This window comes from Nematostella vectensis, chromosome 6 (genome assembly GCF_932526225.1).
Source record: "Nematostella vectensis chromosome 6, jaNemVect1.1, whole genome shotgun sequence".
Classification (NCBI taxonomy): domain Eukaryota; kingdom Metazoa; phylum Cnidaria; class Anthozoa; order Actiniaria; family Edwardsiidae; genus Nematostella; species Nematostella vectensis.
Window position 1 is genome coordinate 7,375,737 of NC_064039.1, and position 23,107 is coordinate 7,398,843.

Genomic DNA, 23,107 nt, shown 5'->3' on the forward strand with positions numbered 1-23,107 from the left:
TGAGGTGTCCCCTATTCAAGCTATCCTGCAGCCCTTGGCAAGGCCGTGCTTCATTCATTTGTTTTGCACAAGCTGGATAGCAGCAAGGAGGGATGGAAATCAAAGGTATAGAGGGGAAGGCTGATGGGGGGGATAATTAAGGGAGGAGGGGGAGAGGGGGATCAAATGGTACGAGTCAGCGGTTTTTATTTTTATTACCCCCTGCAATGTTCAGCCACACAGATTGGTTTCAGCCCTTTGCTAACTTTGATAACTTCTCATATTCTCTCGATAAATGAGCCTGATAGAAAAATTTGACAGGTTTTATGCTGTTAATAAGTTGGTTACGAGCGGCTTCGGTCTATTAGCTTGTCCTTATGGAGCCAGATATGTAAGGTATTTTTTACAAAAAAGCCTCACTCGTCACATACTTTAAATCCAGCATATACCTACAGCGCACACATAACATATTCATGTTTTTTTTTTTCATATAAAACACGTTACTTGAAGTAGCTCAATAAAATCGTTTATATTTATAAAATAATAAATTTGCATATTAAATTTTTTTGTGATTTAGGTTCGACCTAAGGTTTCACAAAGCCTCTGCACCCCAATATCGTACATTTTTTTATTCGTCATTTAATCTAGAAACTCTAAATAAAGAAAAGAAAAAAAAGAAAAAAGAAATATGAAGAAAAAAAGGAAAAAAAGAATAAAAGTATCTTTTGGCTTTCTAGTATCACCAATATTCTCACTACCAATTATAAAAATTATGTAATATGTGCACATTTTACATTTATTGTCCGGTGCGAACCTTTTTAATATTAAGAAGCAAGAAACTCTTGCCCATATTCTGCAGTAACATGCTAAAAAAATTAAAGGTTCACCTTCTACATAGCGCATACCATCCGTTGCTTGTTTTCGATAGGAAAATCATTGTTCTGCGCTGATTTCTTGTGATCTACTGTTTCCGTATTTTGTTTGCACCTATATGTGATGTATGAAAAAATCTCTTTATTCCTCTGACATATCTGGCAGTCATATTCGTCTGTGAGCCGCGCTTTCATCTTCTGTGATATGCAGTCTAGTCAGTCTTTATCATAACAAAATCTCAGCAAACCGTTATTTGGCTCTTTGGGGCTGTTTGCCCCTTCTCTGATTGCAGTTTGAGTAGGCAATGTTTATTGGCGCTAACTCAGATAGCGTTTCTATTAAGCAGGTTATTAGAGCTGGCTCTGGTATTTTTTCTTTAAGCAGGTTATTGTTTCTGGCTCTGATAGTGTTCCTAGTAAGCAAGTTTTATTGGCGCTGACTCTGATAGTGAATCCAGTACGCCAAGAAAAAAATACTGTAGGAAATGGGAAAGAAGTAGCGTGAGAAGCGATCGATCCAGTGGGTCTTGCTAGGCTCGGCGGGTTTACGATTGGCGATACTGCCGTCTGACTTGTGTAGCTGTTGAAATAAAGGAAACAGTTTTTTTAATGACAGTAACTGCTAATAGCTCAACTTCTTTTCGTGATAATTTTTTTTTTGCGCCGTCAGGGACGGCGGACAGGGAGGGGCAGGTTGGGGCGCTCGCCCCCTCCCCCCCCCACACACACACACTTCTGTGAGCGGAAGTTTGTTTTTTAATGAACGCGCGGTTTTTACCTAAATTGTGACACAAGTGTTGCATGTATATCGATTTATAAAAAAAAAAAAAACGATAATACATTTTTAACTGTTTATCATTTCTTATCTGCATTCTATGTCAAAACCAGGTACCCCCTCCCCACCCCTTCCGAATCGCAATCCCTTCAACTCCATCCTCCCCCCCCCCCCCCCCCCCCCCGGCCACTCCCCCCATTTTGCCATCCCTGAAGCTTATCGTTCACTTCGTTAAACTATCAAGGTGGCCACGAAAGCGTTTGTCGAACTGGAAAGAATCGGTTTCTCACTGGGACAGATTAATAATGTGCTAAAAAAAGGCCAATCACGCCGCCATTTTATGCTCCCGTTCAATGCCGAGTCACACAAAGCATCCATTTCCATCGGCTAATTCAAGCGAGTAACCAAGATATTTTCAATCAAATATCGTCAATAAAGTATCAGACTTCATTTGTAGATTGTTATTTTGAAGTTTCCTTGCGAATAAACCTCTGTACTTTCAATGATAAACAATAACAAAGGAGTGGTTGATCGACATTATTTAAGACCCCTGTGGCGGTGTTGTGCTCTGACGATGCCTTTGGCCTTTGTTGCCAAATTTGTCGCCCATCTAGGGGAGGGAGAGTCGGATTGTTGTTCCATGACTTACTCACCTGGGCTTCTTCGGGAATCGAGTAGGTTCTGAAGAGCATGGGAAAACACTTGGTGAATCGACTCGGGGAGTTCAAAACTATGATGTATTCGATTAAAGCAGCAAAGATGAATCCGAAGGATATCAACATAAAGTGGTCGATAGACTTCATGTAGCTCACCTGGGAATAGAAAGGGAAGACGTTATCTCACGTGCAGTTAAAGATATAAAAAAGACATGCGGTGGCTCAACACTGCAAGCAACCACCAAGGCACGTAAGGAAAACTTTGAGTAAGAAAACATGTGAAATATCAGACTAATAAAAAAGAGCTTACAAGAAAAGAACAAGGCGGTTCAGCAGGAAAGGGAGCAAAGAGATTAGGAAATCATTATCAACAGTATCATTATGCCTTGTTATATAAGACATCAAGTTGAACTGACCTCATATACGCAAAATGGAATAGTTTACAACTACAGTATTTTAGATTTCATTACAAACCCCCAAACCTGCGATTTCATTTGCTCGTGAGCCTTGCCGATAATTAATATCTTATTTTAATGTCAGTATTTGCAAATTTGAAGCATTGGTGATTATGTTCGCCAAAGATCAGATCGATCGCACGCTTTGAAGAGGATACTAAACGGGTTTCAATTTGAATGAATTTTTAAAAGCAATTACCCACAAAAGGCCTTGGACAGGCATAGGCGTCCAAGAGAATTTATCGGCACCATCCTTTTAAATAGCCAATGCTAGGAAAGGCGTGAGACTTGGAGTGAGGGGTGGGCAAGCCCCAGTCCCCCACGAGCTACCTCCCATCACAAGCCCCAGTCCCCCACGAGCTACCTCCCCGATCACAAACACTTTATCATATTCTTTTATCATATGGTGGAAGTCATAGCACAGGCCATTACTTATTTACTAAACTTTTTCCATTAATCATTAGCGTCATGCGTTTAAGGTACAAAAAGTATAAAGCGTACATTTTACTTAAAAGGCAGAAAACATGCAATTTCCTTCCACAGATGGCTTAAATATCAAAACACGTTGTACAAACCCCCTTTATTTCATTGCCTTTTTCCCTCTGCAAGAAAGAAAATGCAGAAGAGTAAATAATACATCTTGTCCTTTTGCCCATCTCCTCGCTAACGAATTTGAAGCCATTGTACGCTTATATACTCGATTTCCTTGCCAATCCCAAGCATTAGTTCAGTACTAAAAGCAGTTAGGTCCGACTACAGGAGTTAACGTTTTAGCGACATGTTAACATGTCATAAGCCAGCTTTCCATGAAATCAAGCAATTCGCGCACGGATGTGTCACGTTTATAAGATGTCGCACACCTTAGGTATTCCCGAGTCACACACATTAGTTCTATAGTGTCACGCACCTTAGTCATTCCCATGTCACGCACACTAGTTCTATAGTGTCACGCACCTTAGTCATTCCCATGTCACGCACACTAGTTCTATAGTGTCACGCACCTTAGGCATTCCCGTGTCACGCACACTAGTTCTATAGTGTCACGCACCTTAGGCATTCCCGTGTCACACACACTAGTTCTATAGTGTCACGCACCATAGGCATTCCCGTGTCACGCAAACTAGTTCTATAGTGTCACGCACCTTAGGCATTCCCGTGTCACGCACATTAGTTCTATAGTGTCACGCACCTTAGGCATTCCCGTGTCACACACATTAGTTCTATAGTGTCACGCACCTTAGGCATTCCTGTGTCACGCGCATTAGTTCTATAGTGTCACGCACCTTAGGCATTCCCGAGTCACGCACACTCCTCCTCTTGCGTCACAAACCATAGGCGTTACAGAGTCACGCACACTCGTCCTCTAGTGTCACGCACCTTAGGCATTCCCGAGTCACGCACACTCGTCCTCTTGCGTCACAGACCATAGGCGTTACAGAGTCACGCACACTCGTCCTCTAGTGTCACGCACCCTAGGCATTCCCGAGTCACGCACACTCGTCCTCTTGCCTTACGCACCTTAGGCATTCCAGAGTTGACAGAACTTGATAAAAGAATTGTCGTGAGGATAGTAGTTATAGAGAGCGCAGTGCGTGCCGGGACGGCTGTAGGTGTGATGAAAAATGTTGTCCATGATAATACAACCAGGATCACTTCCGGTACGTAGATAGAAGATAGGTAGAAGTCCATCCGCCGGCGAAAACGGAACGTGGCTTTAAGACTGGCGAAAGCTCCTACAGGGAAAATGACAAACATAGCAGCTAAGATTGATACAACACCAATAGAAAACAATGGAATAAAGAAATTTTGAATTAAGCCACCCTCTCTATTAAAAAAAAACCGCTTTAAAAGAACAGAAAAGCCCCCTGGGGCTTATTAGAGCTTTAAAGAACTGTTACTTTTCATATTCGCTCGAGCGCAATCAAGCATCCAAGCTCCTACCTTTACTATTTGTCGACTTTTTGGTATCTGTTCTGACTCCAAGTAAGTCGAACTGTGCCATTTCCTCCGACACTATCTCAACTCCTTGTGTTTCCCCGCCTTTCCACCGATAGTCCACGTCCGCTACAGTGTGTGCGTCTGAGACACAAAAGCAGACAAATAAGTTCCTATTGACCAAGTCCCTAACGACAGTGAATCAAAGCTGGACCAAGTTCCTAACGACAGTGAATCAAAGCTGGGAGCTATTGCACTCTTTCAAGTCACCGTGCACCTCGTGTTTTTCGTTCCGTCTCTTGTAAGTGCTTTTTGTTGTTGTTATTTTGCCGCCTAAAGCTGGAGCGTATGCGAATTTTTCACCAAGAGTCACGTGAGTTCTTGGTGCAAGTGCGTGGTGCGTTTGTCATTTACTTATACACCCAAATAGGTAATTTCGACATTTTCTACTCACAGCTTTCTATCCTGAGTGGACACTCTTGGGTATCTAGAGGATAGAGGTGCAGATCCATCTCACACTGGCAAGTTAACGTTATTCTGAAAAGGGCAAATGTAACAGCCATGAGACTGTGTACAGTAACTTTATTAAGCAACCGCAAGCACTTTGAAACGTGGACGTTTCATTGAAATAGCATTTCTCGTGAACGTTGCGAAGATTTGCTAAACGGGGGTTATGAGTGCGCACTCATACTCATATTAATTAAACATATTTTAATTTTAAATCACCTCGGCTGGTCAACTCTACTCGACGCAGAAATACCAATCATTCTCATAAGACAGCGTCACATATGGCTTTCTGGCAGCCCAAAGTGGGGAAGGGGGGGGGGGGGGGGTTAAACCCCCTAAACCCTCCCCCTATATCCGCTACTGCATTTAGAAAATTTAAGAGCGCTGACAATTACGAAGATTTTCTTTCTCAAGTTAAAAATGTTAATCACAGAATTGCGCTAACAAAGCAACCACATACTAGCTATCGAAACAGGGCCTCACACGAATCCGTACACTCCCCCTCAACAAAGAATGTGCCCAATATGCTTGGTCGAAGTCGAGGACGAGGAACACTTTATGATAAAATGCCCGGCATATAATGAATTGAGGTAACAAATGTAGAGGGTTTTTCAATCCGCGACAAAACAGAATATCTAAAAGCGATGTCTAATGCCAGAGTAGTTTTGAATTAGCGCAAGCTATAAAGGGTGTGACTTTAAGACTATAAGATCAGTTTGAACCAGGTGAGTGCAATCAAGAAAGAACTAGCTCAATTTGTTTAGGAAGCAACAAAAATAAGGGAAAGTGCTTTGTAATGAGACTTATAATGGCATCTCTACAAAGTAAGACGATAAAGAATATATTGCGAATAGGAAAATTGATGGAAAAACAATTGTGTTTTTTTTCAATATGAATGTATTTGGAGCAACGTCCGTGAGTCAGAGAAAAGGTGCCAAATAAAATAATTGAATTAAAAAAAAGGAATTACGTATTTTGAAAAAGTCTAAAAATTGGTGGTTCTCTCAATAAGAAAATACACCGCCTTTTGAAGGCAAAAGGGGTTACGCTCCACCCTTTAACCACTTCTAACTATGTGGCTTTTGTTCTTGATACACAACCCTCAAATTGATCATACCGTGCACTGAAATATATTTTCCCATCCGGGTTAATCATGACTCTCATGTTTTCTCTGGTCACCCTGTGGTAGTTAGCACTTTTCACGTTCCAGAAGTAAGTATCTGGCGTCCAGAATAGCTCTGTAGGGTCTGCTGCCATCGTAAACGGCATGCTATAGTTATGGGCGAAGCGGGAGTCGTACCACCATTGTCGGAAAAATATGTCCAATGAATATTCCTGAAAAATAACGAGTCAGCTTTAGCGTTTACTTCCAAATGTCCCGAAACATTGGCGAGTCAAATATTGTATGCATATACTTATATACAATAGAGAACTCCCGCGGAAGGAACGGGACCAGGTTTAGTTCATCAATTCGGGCGCGGTCGAGAATGTTGACGGAATAAGTGATCAAAATTATATAGCTTATATCTTGTTAACCGAAAACGGACCCTATTTGGGATCTAGATTATCATGTATTCTACTCTTCGGATTATTTTAGTTCATGGTTGTAAGAACTTTAAGTGACACTTGGTGCCCTTTTTTTTCCTTTGTTAGCGTCCACTAACTAGCCAGCCTTTAGGACACTTCGGAGGGTCCAGAGGTTGGCTACTTAATAAAGGAACCACTGTTAGATTTTTTACATTGCACTTTTAGTACCTAACTATACGCTAATAAGCTTACTTTTCCGATAACGGGTTTAGAAGATGTACATTGAAAGATAAAGAGCTTTTTGGCACCGACAAGTTATTAAGAGCTGTTTGAGAAGCTTTAAACCTTTTCTTAGAACAAAGTGATTATTCATGATGAGCATAATCCCTTTTTAAAATCATCTCAGTGCACTCTCTGCTATTTCTTATATGTGAAGCATTTATCATTAGGAAGGCCATTTATGCATTAAATATTTCATATCATAAATAATAAAATCATTCTGAGAGGGTGCCGAACATACCATATTGGCTTCCTTTATCTCACCAAACGAGATGACTTTGAATTCGATATCAACCATCACTTTCTCACCTCGAAAAAAAAAAGAAAAGACAATAAGCCGCCATTAACCTATTTAGAATTATGTTTTACTCAATAATCCATATGTCACAGCCCGCAGTTGTTCATGTGTAATGTTTAAATGGCTTAATCCTGGTCTCTGAAAGCCATGTTCACAGGCAGACTAACAAGAACTCTTCAGCTTTTCAAACGTTTTTATTTACTCTTATTTGCTTATCTTACTTGGTACTCACGAAGCACTGTCAGTTATGACACATGGATTCTCTGGGATGTTTGACACTAGATGCGAGAGATAACTAGCAAAAGGAAGAGGAAAGAAAGTGAATCGGGCCGGGAAAGGCAAAATTTATAGTAAAGCTGCTAAAATCCAAGGAGAGAGGAAATTGAAAGACCCGGCTTCGCTGTTGGGGAGGTGTTGGATTCTATAGAGAAAATCATTGATGCTCGTTTAATTTCACGGTAAACGCAATAATAATAATAAACTATGGGATTCACCCATAGGGCATCTCTCTGACTTGCAAACATCTGATTTAATGGCACCTCTTGGATCCATTTAGGGTATTCTTTAGGTTTTCAAAACTCCTGTTTAAAAGCAAGGGATAAGTCTTTCCCATCCAATCATATGGTGCTCACCCCCGGCGTTAGGTCTGACGTTCCTTGGGTGCCTTCTTATCACGTTATTTATAAAAAGTGAAAGGTTTCTTGCTTCCTCCATGCTCTTTCTCATCTCGTCTGTTATCCTGCAAACAATTTGATGCGAATGAATTCTAGGGACGAGTATTGTCATGAAGCAGAAATGTTGATATATCAATATCTATCAAAGTGTATTGTGGGTAAAACAACAAAAAGGCGCGAATTTAAAACTTCGGCTTTGGCGCCTTAAATCTGTGTCATTGTCACCCCTTGCTATGTCTAATGGGCTGAAAAATCGGCGTTATATTTCTCGGCAGGTGTTTATTACTATTTTCCGACAATATTTTTCTAACAATGCGGTTTTGGTTGACACGCTGTAAGTAAATGATATGCATTCCTTTCGCCAACATAATTCACACGCGCATCTAGACACCTCTGTTCAACTGTAGTCTGAATTCCATGTCATTTCTGTTCTTTGACCCATTCCAGACGAATTTTTTTTTTATTTTACTTACTCCTTTTCCTCGGCGCAGCAGAATAACAGCGACAAGCAACCAAGGAAAAGGGCCAACCAAACTCTACGCCAGCTCATCTTTCACTCTGTTCACTGCAAGTACAAGAATAAGTTCCAGGAGTCAGCTCTTTTCACGAGAAATCAGTGCCGAAGAACTTTATACACTCGCCAAGGCCATCTATAACTGCCTGTGTAAATCACGGGATAAGTAGACAGGTCGGTGCCTTTTGTCCGCCTGGCATAGACCCGAGAGTGTTAGCGACCGCACGCGGCACTTCTGTGCTACAGGTGGCTAGCGAGATGTTGTCTATAAATAATACTTAAACCGCACATTATACGCGCCAAAGAACCGTTAGGCAAGAGCAGTGCTTTATCAGATCTAAAGCACATAAAGATAATGCAATATGGGAGCGATTGGCGGTAAATTGGGAATTGAGAAGAGAAGCTTATTAGGGAGAGAAAAAACTGGAAGCCAATTTCAAAGTTACTTGCTAGTAAGAATATACTTTGCAAAACAAAATGCATGCTTTAATTTTAAACGTGACTTTCTTTGATTTTTTTAAAATAAGAATAACATGAGATACCGAAAATAGCCCCTAAATCGCTCCTATACTCAAAGCAACGTTTCTTCTAGATTTTCCCCTTTGGTTGTTCAAGTTGATATGAAATGGTCTTACTCAAAGTAACTCTGGTCCTTTATATATATATATATATATTATTCTGTTATATGAATAATATTAAATACTATATAGAATATACTGGATCAAAGACACAGCTCCCCCTTCCCCCCCACACCCCCCCCCCCCCCCCCCCTACCCTCGGGGAAGAACTACGTGTGTAAAGAGCACTATGGATCAAATCATTTGCGGGCAGAGCGTTTATGAATATAACCTCCCAATTATTTCATCTACTTTGTGTTTAGAGAGCCGAATTGCTTTTGCCGACCGTTAAAAAGATGTGAAAGCAAGCCATGATATATTATGGTAATAATTTCAATCTTCCAACATGAATTATTCAATATTGTCTGGTATCAAAGTACTCTAAGATTCGCGTGTTTATTTTAGTGCAACACTAAGAAAACAGGAAGAATGGGATAGAGTTTAACTATCACGGAAATAATAGCCTTTGTGCTTATATTTAGCTATGAAACAAAAGAAAATAAAAGAGATGTTATGTTAAAGTGTTGACAATGAGTCAGAAGATACGCTGTGATTTTCTTTATAGATATCTGCCAAGGCTGGATTATTATATTTCCGTAAATGGAGACCTGCATTGCAATTATTATTGTGGAATTTTTGCGTCCAAAATGCACTTGTTGTCGCGTTGAAGACCTTTTCGCTTACGACGTTTACCAGTAGTCAAATGCGTCGAGGTTGATACGCAGAACTGAAAGGAAAACTCAGCCAAGTTTGATACCGGATAAAAGTATATTGGTATTTACTCACCAAAGAAGAGATTATCGCCTCTCGCACTTGGCCTCACCTTCAAAAACAGATGAAAAAAATCGAAAAAAATGTTGACATCACTCAAACATTCTTGCATTAGTATAGCCTATAAACAACAGTACAACTAAAGATACAAAAGATGTATTATAAATCTGTACATCATCCTGTTTTGCGTCACATAGCGATAAAATGAGAAGAAGTTTACTGACAACGTATAAAAATAGTAGGAAATTTTCGCCTTGTTTTCACCTTCATAACAACCTTTGGATAACCTTTGTTGTAATCAAAGCTACGGCACATCGATTAGCAAAATAAGCCACAAATAATCGTTATTAATTTAGTTCCCAGCAGGGGGCTTTAGGCCAGTCTCTCTCCGAGCGGCAATGTCGTGTTTTCTGTTTCTAGAAAAGGAACTTCCCATACCCTATCCCAGCTAATTGATAAAAGGGTGTCTTAACGTGTTATTCTAACATCACGTAGCGATAACCTCTCACAGTCTAGTATCCTTTACTGTGATTATATCCAATTCTTAATGATAATTTTCCTAACCCTAACTAAAAAAACACGCTTTAACGGTCAGAGAACTGCTATTTAAATCTTGGGGTATACGGTGAAAATGTAAGCGTCGACGAGGCTAGAGCACCCCATCTGAGAAGTCACTTTAAATAGGCAAATAAGGTCATTGATATGCCATTACCCTAGGCCATTACTCATTTTGGGGCATACTGTTGTGAAGGGAAAAAAAAAAAAAAGGTAGAAACGCCTTACGTCTAAATCTTCTTTTCCTCTTTTTCCCGAAACAATGCGTTTAATATATTTGATATCATACACCTTTTATCTCTGATAGCTGATAGCAGCTTGCGTTAACCCACCCTTAATACGTTAGTCTCAGTCGCAAAAGGTTTTAATTAAATAGTAAACAGAGAAAAGCCTTATGACATCTAGGTAAAAAATGAGGAGATACTTTCGTTCACTGTGCAAAAAGAGCTTCAGATCACAGCTGCCTTCTCACAAATCAAATAGTCTTATGCCTCGGGCTCAGTACTGAATCCCGCATTATCTCTTTACTGATTTTTCTCGGATGAAAAAAAAATAATGCTATGCTATTAGAAATTAATTGTTTGCAAAAATTGGGGTTTTCAATACACCGTACTATGTTATAAAAAAATCGATATTTTGTTGAGTTGTTCCTTCTTGGATAAAATAAGACAAGACGCACTTTTAGATATAGGTCAAGATAGTGAAGCCAGTCCAAAATTATAATTTATATTCACCCTATTCCCCCACCTTGTCCCGCACCCCTCCAGAAAAAGGGCTATCTTTTTTGAACTAAGCCATCCTCGGGGACCCAGGGCGTCGCGAAGATCGGGCACACAGGGAGCGCGCGAGAAAGAAAGAGCACTTTTCTTGTGAGAGCACTTTTCCTGTGTGCCCGATCTCAGCGTAGCCCTGGGTCCCCGAAGATGGGACTAAGGTAACTACAGAGATCAGCCTTGCCTTCGCTTTTCCCAGAAATTAGCTTCGGACATTTTAATTTGCTTGTTGATCTAAAGTTCCAGGTTATCATGGCAACCAGCCTTATACACCTAGGTTTTTTCAAAACCTACAAAAAATGAGGGATTTTTCATATTTTGGTCCTGTTTTTCAATTGATCTTTTAAATTCATTGGCAAAAAATGCCACGAAGTTTACTAGATGACAAATTTTAAACACAGATTTTTGCATCACACAATTGTATGAGTAGTTTTGCATGCATTTCGATCCCTTTCACTGTTGATATACATGTCCAAGATGGCGGCCCGTAGATGAAGGAATGCAAAATAATTAAATATAATAATATATATATATATATATATATATATATATATATATATATATATATATATATATATATATATATATATATATATATATATATATATATATATATATATATATATATATAAAATGATGGTTGAAGGCCTTCATAGAAAGTGCTCAATACTCGAAAGTAGAGCGGTGTATAGTGTTGGTTTGAGAAAAATACAAACTACATAGGTTTCCCTACAGGTCTGTTTCGTGGTTGCCCACTCATCAGGGGATTAAAATTTGTCATCTAGTAAACTTCGTGGCATTTTTTGCCAATGAATCCCCTGATGAGTGGGCAACCACGAAACAGACCTGTAGGGAAACCTATGTAGTTTGTATTTTTCTCAAACCAACACTATATATATATATATATATATATATATATATATATATATATATATATATATATATATATATATATATATATATATATATATATATATATATATATATATAATAGCTTTTTGCTTTGTTTTGCAAATCCTTTATCTGAAGGATACAATATGACTTCAACCTGATATCTGTGTTTTAAGCAAGATTTGAAAGAATAGCTAAAAATCACAAATATGACATTTTAATGGACGTAATAATTTATTCTAAGACACCCAAAATAGGGTCGTAGCGATTCTTTACAACCTGGTGGTCATTGTTTGTAAGTTGCATTGTCAAAACACAGATGGTTACAGAGTCCTTCCCTCCCCCAAGTCACAAACCAAAAAAAGCCATGTCTGAATAGACTAGAAAAAAGATTGTTACCACGCAGTAGCTGTTTAACCCTAAAATTATTATCCAAACATCAAATAGCACATGCAAAGTTATGATAAATATGCAATTTTGAGATTCAAGTATGCGAGCATAAAAAACAATCGTAAGCATACGCGTAAAAATTGCTAGCAACATTTCGTGGGACCACTTGGGACTCTTATCAAGCGTTTGTCTTTTTTTCATTAAAGCATCCGTTAAGTATTTTATTTTTGTGAAATTTAAGTCTGTTTCCAGAGCTTTTGATGAATTATGCCGCGACCCTTAGGGGCTGGTAAAAAAATTAAACATGATAAAATTAAATATAATATATTTCTCATTTAATTGAACTAAAACGTACTAGAATGCAGCAGACCCGAAAATCCTGGAAACCACTAGAAAGTGAAACATTCATTTTAACCAAAGAAAACACTATTTCGTTACTCAGTTGAATTTAAGCGGGCTTCGTGTTGTGATTGCATAGCAACATAGCCCAGCGGCAATATTGTTACAATTTCCATTCAGCAATATTATCTTTTTTCCACCCCCAATGTAGCTGTGAATGCACTCGCTTCTGACTGCACGTTCGTTGATAACATTAAATAACAATCCCCGCTTTTCTTTCACTTCAAACGTTTTCCGAATTTTAAAGTAGGTGTGAATTTATAACAAGCATTTAATTTTTCTCGAGCGCAGATGTGTATTATCAGCTGTGGCATAGCGTAATATGGTTTAATTTGTCAGTAGTATGTAAACATACTGTGATTTAAGAACTTGCGCGAGTTTAGAGTGTATTTCTATTCGCAGAATAAGCTCACTGGACAATTAGGAGCGAATGAGAGAGAAAGAGTTGAAAAAATGAAACGCGAACGAAATTCATTTTTCTTAACACATTTCTTAGCAGTCTAAATGCTACCAATAATAAGCAATTCTGAAGTAAGAGTTTAGAATGATGTTTTCCTTGCTTCCATGATTATTTCCTTGCAAGTAAAGGATAGAGTTCTTTACGTTGTTTACGTGCTTTGCTGGCGGTCGCGAGGAAAAAAAACCTTTTTTTTGGGTCGAAACTGTCCTTTGCTTGCGCATGATATTTTTCTCGCGATCGCCAGCCCAGTGTCATACCAAGAAAAAAGGCCTCTGCTAGCAGGGAAAAAAGATAATCTGTTTCCCTTAACTTCCCTTCCCTAAATTTAACATACCTTGCTCTGAAGAACAGATTCGGACTTCGATTTGCATCGGCACAATTTGAACGAAGTCACAAAGCGTACAGCAGTAAAATAAAGAACTCGTTTCGAGCCACGACTCTAAATCGAATTTGAGTATCTTTTCTCAGTGGCATGGCTTTACTATTGTTCTTGTATTGCTCGTATTGTAGTACCGCTTTGTACTTTCCTAGACCTTGTAGAAAAAGGCCATAAAGCCTTTCCTTTGTAAATTAAAGCGAAATGCTGGAGGCTGAATAGATATCAAACTTGGAGTTCCGCCAATACCACTTTCATTCATCTAAAAGATTTCAATATGGTCAGGTGAGAAGTTGACTGATTAATTTCTCGGTATCTACGCGTTATGTACCCTGGTAAAATTGGAATTTATTTCCTTAATGCTTCATAAACAACATAATTCGAATTAGTTTAAAAGGAAGCACTAACTGTGATTTTCCACACAGAAGATATTATTAATTGAAACGCTGAGAGTAACTGGGAGGTGTTATAGAGCTGTTTTGATAAGCAAATGTTACTAAGTACGCATAATGTTCTAAATGTGACAGAATATCTCACTCATAGGCTGAGGACAAATAACAGCTGTAATATTATGAACTTGAGACAGCATCCGCTAAGGCATGTTATGATTCCTGAACGTGCAGAGAAAACACAAACGATATGGCTGGATAGATTCTCGCAAATACCCACAGAAAGGTGTAAGCCTACAGTGTGCGATACGTCTATCGCGATTTGTATGCTAAGATAAACACGGTTATTATCTATAGAAAAACGCTTTTAGGTGTCTCACTTCAACACTAAATTACGCATCGATCTGGGTACCATCTGGCTAACCGTGAGCTAAAGACTTAACCGTTACCTTGTTGAGCTCTACGCGACACAGTTTTCTCCTTGAGGTAGTTGCGTGTATATGTTGAATTCCTAACTGTCCATGCTTGGCTACCTACAGTTCGTCAGCATGGCAGGGGGGCTTATTCGTCATTCAGCGTTAATAAATATAAAGCTCCAAGACTTCATTTTACTGGCTGGCCTTAATAACGCCTAGAACAATCTATATATTGAGCCTCCACGATGAAGAAAAGGAAATAGAAAATGACAGACAAATAGGGCTTAAACTGTAATAACTGGTCATTCAATGTTGAAACAAAAGAACGTTATCATAGAAGCGTTTTTATATATTGATTTAAAATGGAAGGGAAAAAGAATGTTTATTTTATTAACACCGTTTAATTATCAGCCTAATAACCACGATAACGCACACTCGTGGAATTGAATTATCAAGTTTAATACGAATCAAGCCAAACTTCAAATCAAAACCGGCAACTAAGTAATTTGATGTAATATAAGAGAAAATTAAGACACAATTTTGCACTGTTTGTTTATGCCATCGAATCAAATAGCGTTAAACTAAAATCGTTCACTTTTAGCACTATTATAAAGAAGGAAAAAAATATAAAAAAATCGGCTTTGGTTTGAGATCAGCGTAAAGTCAATCTGATATCTAACAAATCAAGACCCTCAGGAAAAGTGTAAGCGATTACACATAACCATTAAGAAATAACAATAAAGTAGAAATCACGGGAATTCTCTCTAATGTTATCATTCATTTCCTGTAATCCCCTATCGATTTATTCTGAACAACTTTAGAGATTTATCGACCCTCGCTAATTATGGTTTAATGGAAGACTTTACCCCTTGGCTGCAGCTTGTATTTGATCTAATAAATGAGCTTCCGTGCATAAGCTGGCTATTACTATTGCGTGGTTTTTAGTCCGAGAAGTTGAACAAACTTCAACGCATTTTTAATCGGATCTTTAAACAAGGATTTTTATTTGACGCCTGCCTATAATTTCTTCAAGCGAGACCCGATTCTTATTTGTTTTACTTTAACTCTTGACGATAAATGTTTTAACTGATACATGATGGATACCAAAATGTAAAAATTACGTTCTTAAACAAAGTAAAAATGTTTACAGAAGTATATATAGTGTGTTCAAAGACACAAAGAGCACCATACTTACTGTGTCCAATTCAGCCGAAAAGCGTGCTTCGTATTCCAATTTAATCTCGTTATAATATTATCCCAATCTCGCATTTATAGATTTTATTTGATTAAAATTTATCATTTTTTTCGATAAGCGCTTTAAGTTAATTATGAAACTTTTCATACCTAATTATTTCAATTTATGATATTTAAATGCCTAATCGCTTATCACGTACAGGTAGCGAAATTTCATGATTTTAAAAATGGAATTGGAGATAACTAATTTGTGTGAAAGCGAAAAAATGATTATGTTAAGGGGAAAGAAAAAAAGAAAAAGAATTAACTGTTGGTAATTATAACCAATGGTGTTTTGTATTTTTTAAATGGGCTCCTCTCCTGTCTGAATGCATACCTTATCTCTTTAATAAAAAAAAATTAACAGAAAAAATAAACCTTTAGTTTGAATCATCGAAAGAGATAATATTATGAATAAAAAGCACACCATGCTCTCGGTGTATTCATTGACCTGTGTTTCGAGATTGGTTATAATATGGAATGCTAGCCTATATCAATCTTAGTCACAGCGTTAAAAATGTTGAAAAAAAATAATCTTCATCTCTCTTAAGAAACATTCAAGTAGTGATTTTTTAAACGATTAGGACTAGTCTGATGACGCACCTATTGTTGCGAAAAGTGTCTGGGACTACGCAAAAGTTAAAGTGGAATTAGACTAGAATCTTCCATACGAACTTCGCAATTTTTTAAACTTTAATGATCAGTTGTACTGTACAGCACAAAGTATTTTCATTCAGCTCCTGAACCATAATGGTTCTTTGATATTATTTTATATGTTTTTGCCGATACTCGGAATGACTGGGGGGCTATAGTGCCACCACCCACGGATGAGGGATAAACCGAACGAATAATTTGTGGGTTGTCATCTTATTTTGCGGCGCTCTTTAAATTCATAATATTTACTTTTGTTTCTTAACCCGAAATGGTTGTTTCACGTTTTGAAAAAGTTAAAATGGTCAGTTGTAGACTACCTTTTTATTACAGGGTTTAAAAACAAAGTGAAACCACTTTTTTTAAATCTGTAGAACACTTATAAATAAAGTGATTTTATATACAGCCCAGTAGCATCGAATGAAATGTCAAAAGCATTGTAGCTCTTAATATTCATTCAATGCTAGACGAACACCGTCCTTTTGAGCGAATCTCCTACACTAATTTTCTAAAAGGATTTTCGAGAAGGATATTTTTTATGTTTATTAATTTATTTTATTCATTGACTTTTCGCCAGTTATACTGGTGCGGAAGGCACAACAGAGCTAGGCTCCAAATCAAGTACCCCCTTGAGTGTATTGCTAGAAAGCATTGTAAGAATTGTAACTGGGGGTGGTCACTTCCAGAGGGTTTATTGCGTTGGTTCTTTTACGAGCCTTCGGTTCAGGTTAGTGAAGTGCAGTGCAGCTTGAGGGACGGGACCCCCGGTTAAGTGTCCTTATCCGTGAAGACTGGAAACACAGGAGATGAATAACTTCAACTCACTGACACAAATTCGAATCAAGGCAGGAACCCGGAGAAAAATCCCCAGTTTGAGCCAGGATTCGAACTTGGGTCACAGCGGTAAAGGCCGACGCGCTAACACACTAGGCCACCCGTGCTTCCAATGTCTATAGAAAAACGTCACTGAATGATAATGAAATAATTCCTTCTGTCCCTCTCCGTTGATTTTTGACCGTTTAATTGTTTTTACTCTAGAGCCGTCTTACATAGCTTTGCACTACAAATCAATCTATCTTTAACAAGTGCTCCATCAAGCAATAACTGACCTCTTAAGTAGTGTACATACAGTGGCTTCTCACATTCGGTACAATACACAACAGCTCAATTAATCAACTAACCCATAACAGGTTGAGCTGAACATCGCAGTGAGACAGAGACGCGATACAGCGGCATGTTTTAACAAACATGGCTATATAGAGGGAAGCTTGTGGTTTGCCTAAGGGACAACGCGTAGATACTAATGGGCGCAAAAGATATCCCTTATTTCAAATAAAATGACGTTTTATGCCTGGTGCACACTAGTGACATAACGACATGGGCGCGCGCGCTATGTTTAGCCCGACATAACGATATGGACATAATGACATAAAAGAAAAAACATGTTTTTTCTCTTATGTCGTTATGTCCATGTCGTTATGTCGATATGTCGCTAGTGTGCACTAGGCATTACCGGGAGTGTTATAAACAACATGGATACCGATATTTGATAGAAATGCGCTTTCTATTAAAAAGGGTATTTTGCCTGATTCTAGCTGATTTTGATTTATGTTCTTTTGTCATTCTTTTATGGAATACTCTGTTTTTTCTCTTTGTCTCTCGGCATTTATCGTCCAATGATAAAAATTATGCCAAGTCGGTCACTTCAAAGCAAAAATGGCACTTTCTTATTTATAGACCATAAGAAACCACTTGTTAAGATCTTTAATCTTCGGAATGGATTTTCACTCACAATGACACTTCTGGTCAGTAAACACACTATTTCAATTTTATCACATCTTAATACATTCCAATCTACGTGACTGTGGCAACCCCAGCCCGCCTCTCTGGAAATCCAGCCGTCCTTTCGAGTGGTCCAATCCGTCTTTTACTAGTCAACAAAGCGCAAAACAGAAAATCTTGTTATTAGCGTCGACCTCCCGCCTCGAGGTTATTGCTTTAAACCACTTATTAGAGACGTTATTGGTTATAAAATACTGTTTGAGAGAGGATCACTCAGCAAGAAAATAGCACGAAACAAGATCAGCAAAGATCTTGCTATCCTTCATGAGAAGATAAGATTTGTCTCGTCAAAAGAAATTATCAGGAGAAGATATCTCTGCTGCGATCGTAAAATGTGAACAGTAAACATAAATAGCTAACAAAAGGAGCTATAAGGGGATGGAATGAGAAAAAGCTATGCTTCATAGAATGTGACGCTCAACTTCCCACTTTTTTTAGTTGACCATTTTCCCCACCCTTTCTTCTCCTGTATATTCGCTGTGCTATGTTTTTCTTATCGGTTATCTAATTTGAGATAATCTTATTTCTTGAAAGATTCCCTACTTTCATCTAGGTCGAATTTTTTTTTTTTTATTATGATCATTTTGTGATCACCATATCGTGTTTCTTTCTACCAGTTCAGTTACTTTACAAAAATACGATTTTAAACGATCCTAGCTACCTCCACAACGGCACATGGAAAGACAACCACCAAAAACGTTAACGATTGCGTAGTTTTCTCATAGAGCTTCCCAATAAATACCGCAGAACTAAAAGCCCGAAAGATGCTTATCTTTAACCTCTTATAACCACTAATTACTGATGACAATCAACAATGGGAATTTTACATAGTTCCGTGTCTTAAGTCACATTATTTCTTTCTTATGCTTTATGATGTTATAACAAGCATTGGATAATTCTATACATAACTCAAAAAACAGAGTATATCCCACAAGACAGGCTTTCCCAACGTATACCTTATAAAATTTACTACACACATCTTTATTATGTGAAAGGACAAGAACTGGATTAAATTCCAGCCTATGTTTTGATTTAAGTGCATTTCTTTAAAGATATAATTAATAGAGCTCGACCCAAACCAATAACGTTCTCTGGTGTCCCGCAGAGAACATTATTAAGCTAGGAAGATATTCTAGCGGTGATTCTCTCAGTAGAGAATGTTTAGTAAAATGATTTAAAACTATAGCCACTTTTGATTCAAAAAAGAAAAAAAAACGTATTATCTGGGTGTTTATATTGTCAGTGTCAGCTTTTAAAAGAGTATCGCAAATTTATTATAATTAACGCACTTATTAATCTTGTGTTCGACCTCTAATTTTTTTATGTGCTGAAAATGGGTCATGACACGGTTAAGCTATAATTATATATGATCCAGAGGAGATGTTTGATTTTATTATTTTTTATCATTCATTTAGAAAAAGCTCCATCTTATTTTTTGTTTCTTAGCACAAGTCATATATCTTAATGATAAAATAAGCTCAGCTCGCAAATAATTCTTGCCTTAACATTAGTCAAAAACAGTTACCTGGTTATGTCCGTTCTGCAAGCTCAGTCGATTCGTCTCAAAGCACACAGCAACAATGAACTAAGTAGTTATCCAGTTTTATTTCCTTAGATAACGTCACAGTGTGACCTCACAAAAACGCCAGAAGATGCCAATGGTCATTCCTAATAAAATCATTTTTCTGCACCATACCTAGTTTACATAAAAGAACCAAAACAAAATGACTCATTGTGGTCTTAGTAAGTTAACAGTGGAAATGTGGAAAATGTGGAAATTTTTATAATGTCGTGACGAGGTCAGAAATCAGAATGCATAATATACCTCTGTCCCTGTTCATAATTTTTGTTTTCACGCGTTGTTTTCACATCTGCATGTACTAAAATCTTTAGTCCTGTCTACTATTACTAGGCTCACCCAATAATCAACCAGAAGTACTGCTGTTTCATACTTCATCTTGCTTATATTTTTTTACTTTATCCTAGTGTAGGGGTCGTGACTCAACAGAAAAAAAGACTAAACTTATCAGCAAATACATAGAATATCATAAATCATTAATACATGTTCGTAAGTATTACAAGCATCAGATACTCCCGTTAACACGCCTCTCCCACAGAGAGTCTTTACGTTTATGGTTTTACAAAGGGGCGTGGCGAAAACAATTATTAAACATCAACGCTAGAGGTGATAATATGGTGACCTGGGAGGAGCAAAAACCCCTCACCTCCTTTAGGCACAAATTCCAAAATACTTTACACACAGACAAAAATCTTATCCTGTTTTGTAGAGCTTTATTCGAACTACAACAGTTGATGTGTAGCTAAGAATGCTTTTACGCTAGTGTTTGTGCTAAAAACAATAACCGTTTAATCCATATGCCATTTTGGCGGGCATGGCGTTGTGGGTATAGGTTGTTATTGACATTGCGGGGGATGTACTTCCCATTCATTCCTACGCTCAGTAAGAGAAAATGCATCCCTGTAAAGCACAGCAAATAACATTATCACTAATGATTTTATCTTTTGGAAATCGAAACACTTATTATATCGTATTCCGAAATTTGTTGTGTTCGCTAAAACTATTAAAATTTGTTTTCGGGCTGCGCCTATTATTATATCTTTTGGGTTTTAAGAAATCGTTTGTAAACATACTAGTTTTCTTTTGACGAAGGTGTCGTGGGCCATTGTTCGCTGCGAAGAAGGCTTTAAAAACAGTTGTCTCGCTCGTACTACTTAGAACTAAGAGACGAAACTGTTATTTTTAGAAACATCCGCTGTTTAACAAGATTATCGCCGTAGCCGCAAAAGCAAGATATTGTCTGGAATATTCTGCCCTTCCCAGATGTTTTAGTACATAAAGACACTACTTCAATGCTCTCGACAATGAACAAGCCAAAACAAACAGGGGTTCTGTGATGTTTTGTGCCAAACACTGGGAGTATGATACTGAGTAATATAGTGAAAGGGAAAAGATAAGACATATTTTACCTCTTCAGATGATTTCCTTACATGAGTCCTTCTTCTTGCGCACGACTCGCGGTGTACCAAGTTGGACGTCTCCACACTACGTCATCAGTCAATGAATTCTCTCTCGCAGTGTCCAACAGGGAACCCGTTCTCTCACAAATATTAACGACTTATTAACAGAAATATTGAAAAAATCGGTCTATTTTTAACCTGCATGTTTACATTCTGATTTTCATTTGGCTGCGATAATAAGGCTTATTGAAATTTCAACAATACACGACGCTCGTCTTAAAATCTCTATCTTTAAATAAAGACCAGTGCAAAAAAAAAAAAAAAAAAAAAAAAAAAACGCTGGAGCAGCGGCGTCTCCATTCGCCAGCTACGCGGGCTAATTTGATGTTTTTGTTTTTCCCCACTGTAGACTAAAACCACCCAGCCAACCAGCATCTAATACCGACTAGCTATTGCTTAATTATTGATGAAGTGTGGTTTTTGAGTAGACAATGGGATTTAGCGCCGATAAATGCTCCGTTTAGAGATGAGCTTTTCAGTAGGAAACTGTTAACGACCAACAATCCTTTTGAGTATTTCTTTTTAAAAAGCCTTTAACGTTTTTTTTTAAATCTCACAAGTTAGGCCAAGCGATTTTGATTTTCGTACGTAGTTATAATATACAAAAAGTTCTTCAGGGGCTAGCTTTTGCTCTGCCAAAATGCTTTATTTAGATTTTTTGTCCAACAAAATCAAAGCTAACAGGAAACTGACGTTTTCTTCCCATGAGATATAACTCTCAAATCATTCCTGATAAAAAAATACCGAGGGTGTTTTGAGCGCGGGATAAGAAGCCTTATACAAGCCAATATTTTCCTCTCAACGATGCCCTCGCTTGTTCGGGCGCATGCATCGTAGGCTCACGCCCGGCATTGCTGTTCAAGCAATACCAGTGCTGTTAGTTGCACTATGTTAATAGATATAGTTTGATTCCGATTAACACGTTTGTGTTTACCCTGGCCCCAGAGCCTCGAGCGTCTCTCTATTCTTAGTGGCCAGCGAGGCCAGAGACGGCTCTGGAACCAGGGTAGTTTGTGTTTAGCAAAAAGCAGAAATTGACACAAATTCAAAACACGACTCTCTCGCTTATTTCCCCCAAACATCACGAACTTCGACGTAACTTTATACCAAAATTGAGATATGTGCGATTTATATAGTGCGGGTAGGATCAGTGATAGTTTGATACCGAACTGGTTTTTTTAGATACTAGTATAAAAATATTTTAAACTTACCGCTAGACACCTAGTCATTAATCGTTAATGTTTGACGACCTATGGGAGCTCAAATCTCAACATAAATGTTTAATGAGAACTAGGTGCCATTTTTATGATGTCCAGAAAACAAAAGCCATCCTTCCCGACAAAAATAAATTTAATTAAATCCATTTACCAAGCATTTACAGTAACTCCAAGCACATTTTAAGAGGGTGACAATTCCCATGATGGTGATGGGATGGAAAATGGCCACCTCCCCATTTTTCCAACCAAGCCGTTCCTATTTCGGAATAACAGATTAAAAAAATATTACTCAAATTACTCAATATTACTTATTTGGGATTGTGTGCCAACATTGTGACCAGCCGAGACTAAGTGAGGCGACATCAATAGTAATGTTTCCACTGTCTTAACAGGCCCCGTTCGGGAAAAAGAACTCATTTATTTGAAAATAAAATAGAAACACTATTGAGGGCAACTGCTAATTAAAAAAATAATAGGAGAGGATTAAATTGCAAAATGGGAATATAGAGCAGTAGAAAGGTTTGTTGACCCTGGTTCATGCGTCACTGAGTGCCCCAAGGACATGTGAATGAAGGGACTACCTCTGACCGATCCGATGGCTCAAGAAGACCGCTGAC

General features: G+C 38.0%; 1 protein-coding gene across 9 annotated transcripts; it reads right to left on the reverse strand.

Annotated features, from left to right (window-relative positions):
• Window positions 1-177: 177 nt before the first annotated feature.
• On the reverse strand, window positions 178-21,452 carry LOC5515003 (gamma-aminobutyric acid receptor subunit gamma-3). Of its 9 annotated transcripts, XM_048729328.1 has the most exons (13): window positions 21,223-21,452; window positions 19,760-19,930; window positions 9,875-9,911; window positions 8,431-8,522; window positions 7,916-8,022; window positions 7,227-7,294; window positions 6,297-6,514; window positions 5,127-5,209; window positions 4,679-4,816; window positions 4,256-4,470; window positions 3,313-3,339; window positions 2,280-2,438; window positions 178-1,431 (listed from the first exon to the last, which is right to left on the reverse strand). In XM_048729328.1, the coding sequence occupies exons 4-13, from the start codon at window positions 8,505-8,507 to the stop codon at window positions 1,279-1,281; spliced, it is 1,245 nt and encodes a 414-aa protein (XP_048585285.1). In that variant the 5' UTR covers window positions 8,508-8,522; window positions 9,875-9,911; window positions 19,760-19,930; window positions 21,223-21,452; the 3' UTR covers window positions 178-1,278. The 9 variants fall into 9 exon arrangements, with proteins under 9 accessions (XP_048585285.1, XP_048585284.1, XP_048585287.1 ...); XM_048729327.1 differs by lacking the exon at window positions 19,760-19,930; XM_048729330.1 differs by lacking the exons at window positions 19,760-19,930; window positions 21,223-21,452 and adding an exon at window positions 15,704-15,752.
• Window positions 21,453-23,107: the final 1,655 nt, after the last annotated feature.

Excerpts from the sequence above, each read along its gene's own strand:
- LOC5515003 (XM_048729327.1), bottom strand. The coding sequence starts at position 8,507 with ATGAGCTGGCGTAGAGTTTGGTTGGCCCTTTTCCTTGGTTGCTTGTCG. Across the intron at positions 8,023-8,430 it reads TGCTGCGCCGAGGAAAAGGA|GATAACAGACGAGATGAGAA; the intron begins GTAAGTAAAATA and ends AATTGTTTGCAG. Across the intron at positions 3,340-4,255 it reads TCAACTCTGGAATGCCTAAG|AGGGAAAAAGGCAATGAAAT; the intron begins GTGCGTAAGGCA and ends TCTTTCTTGCAG.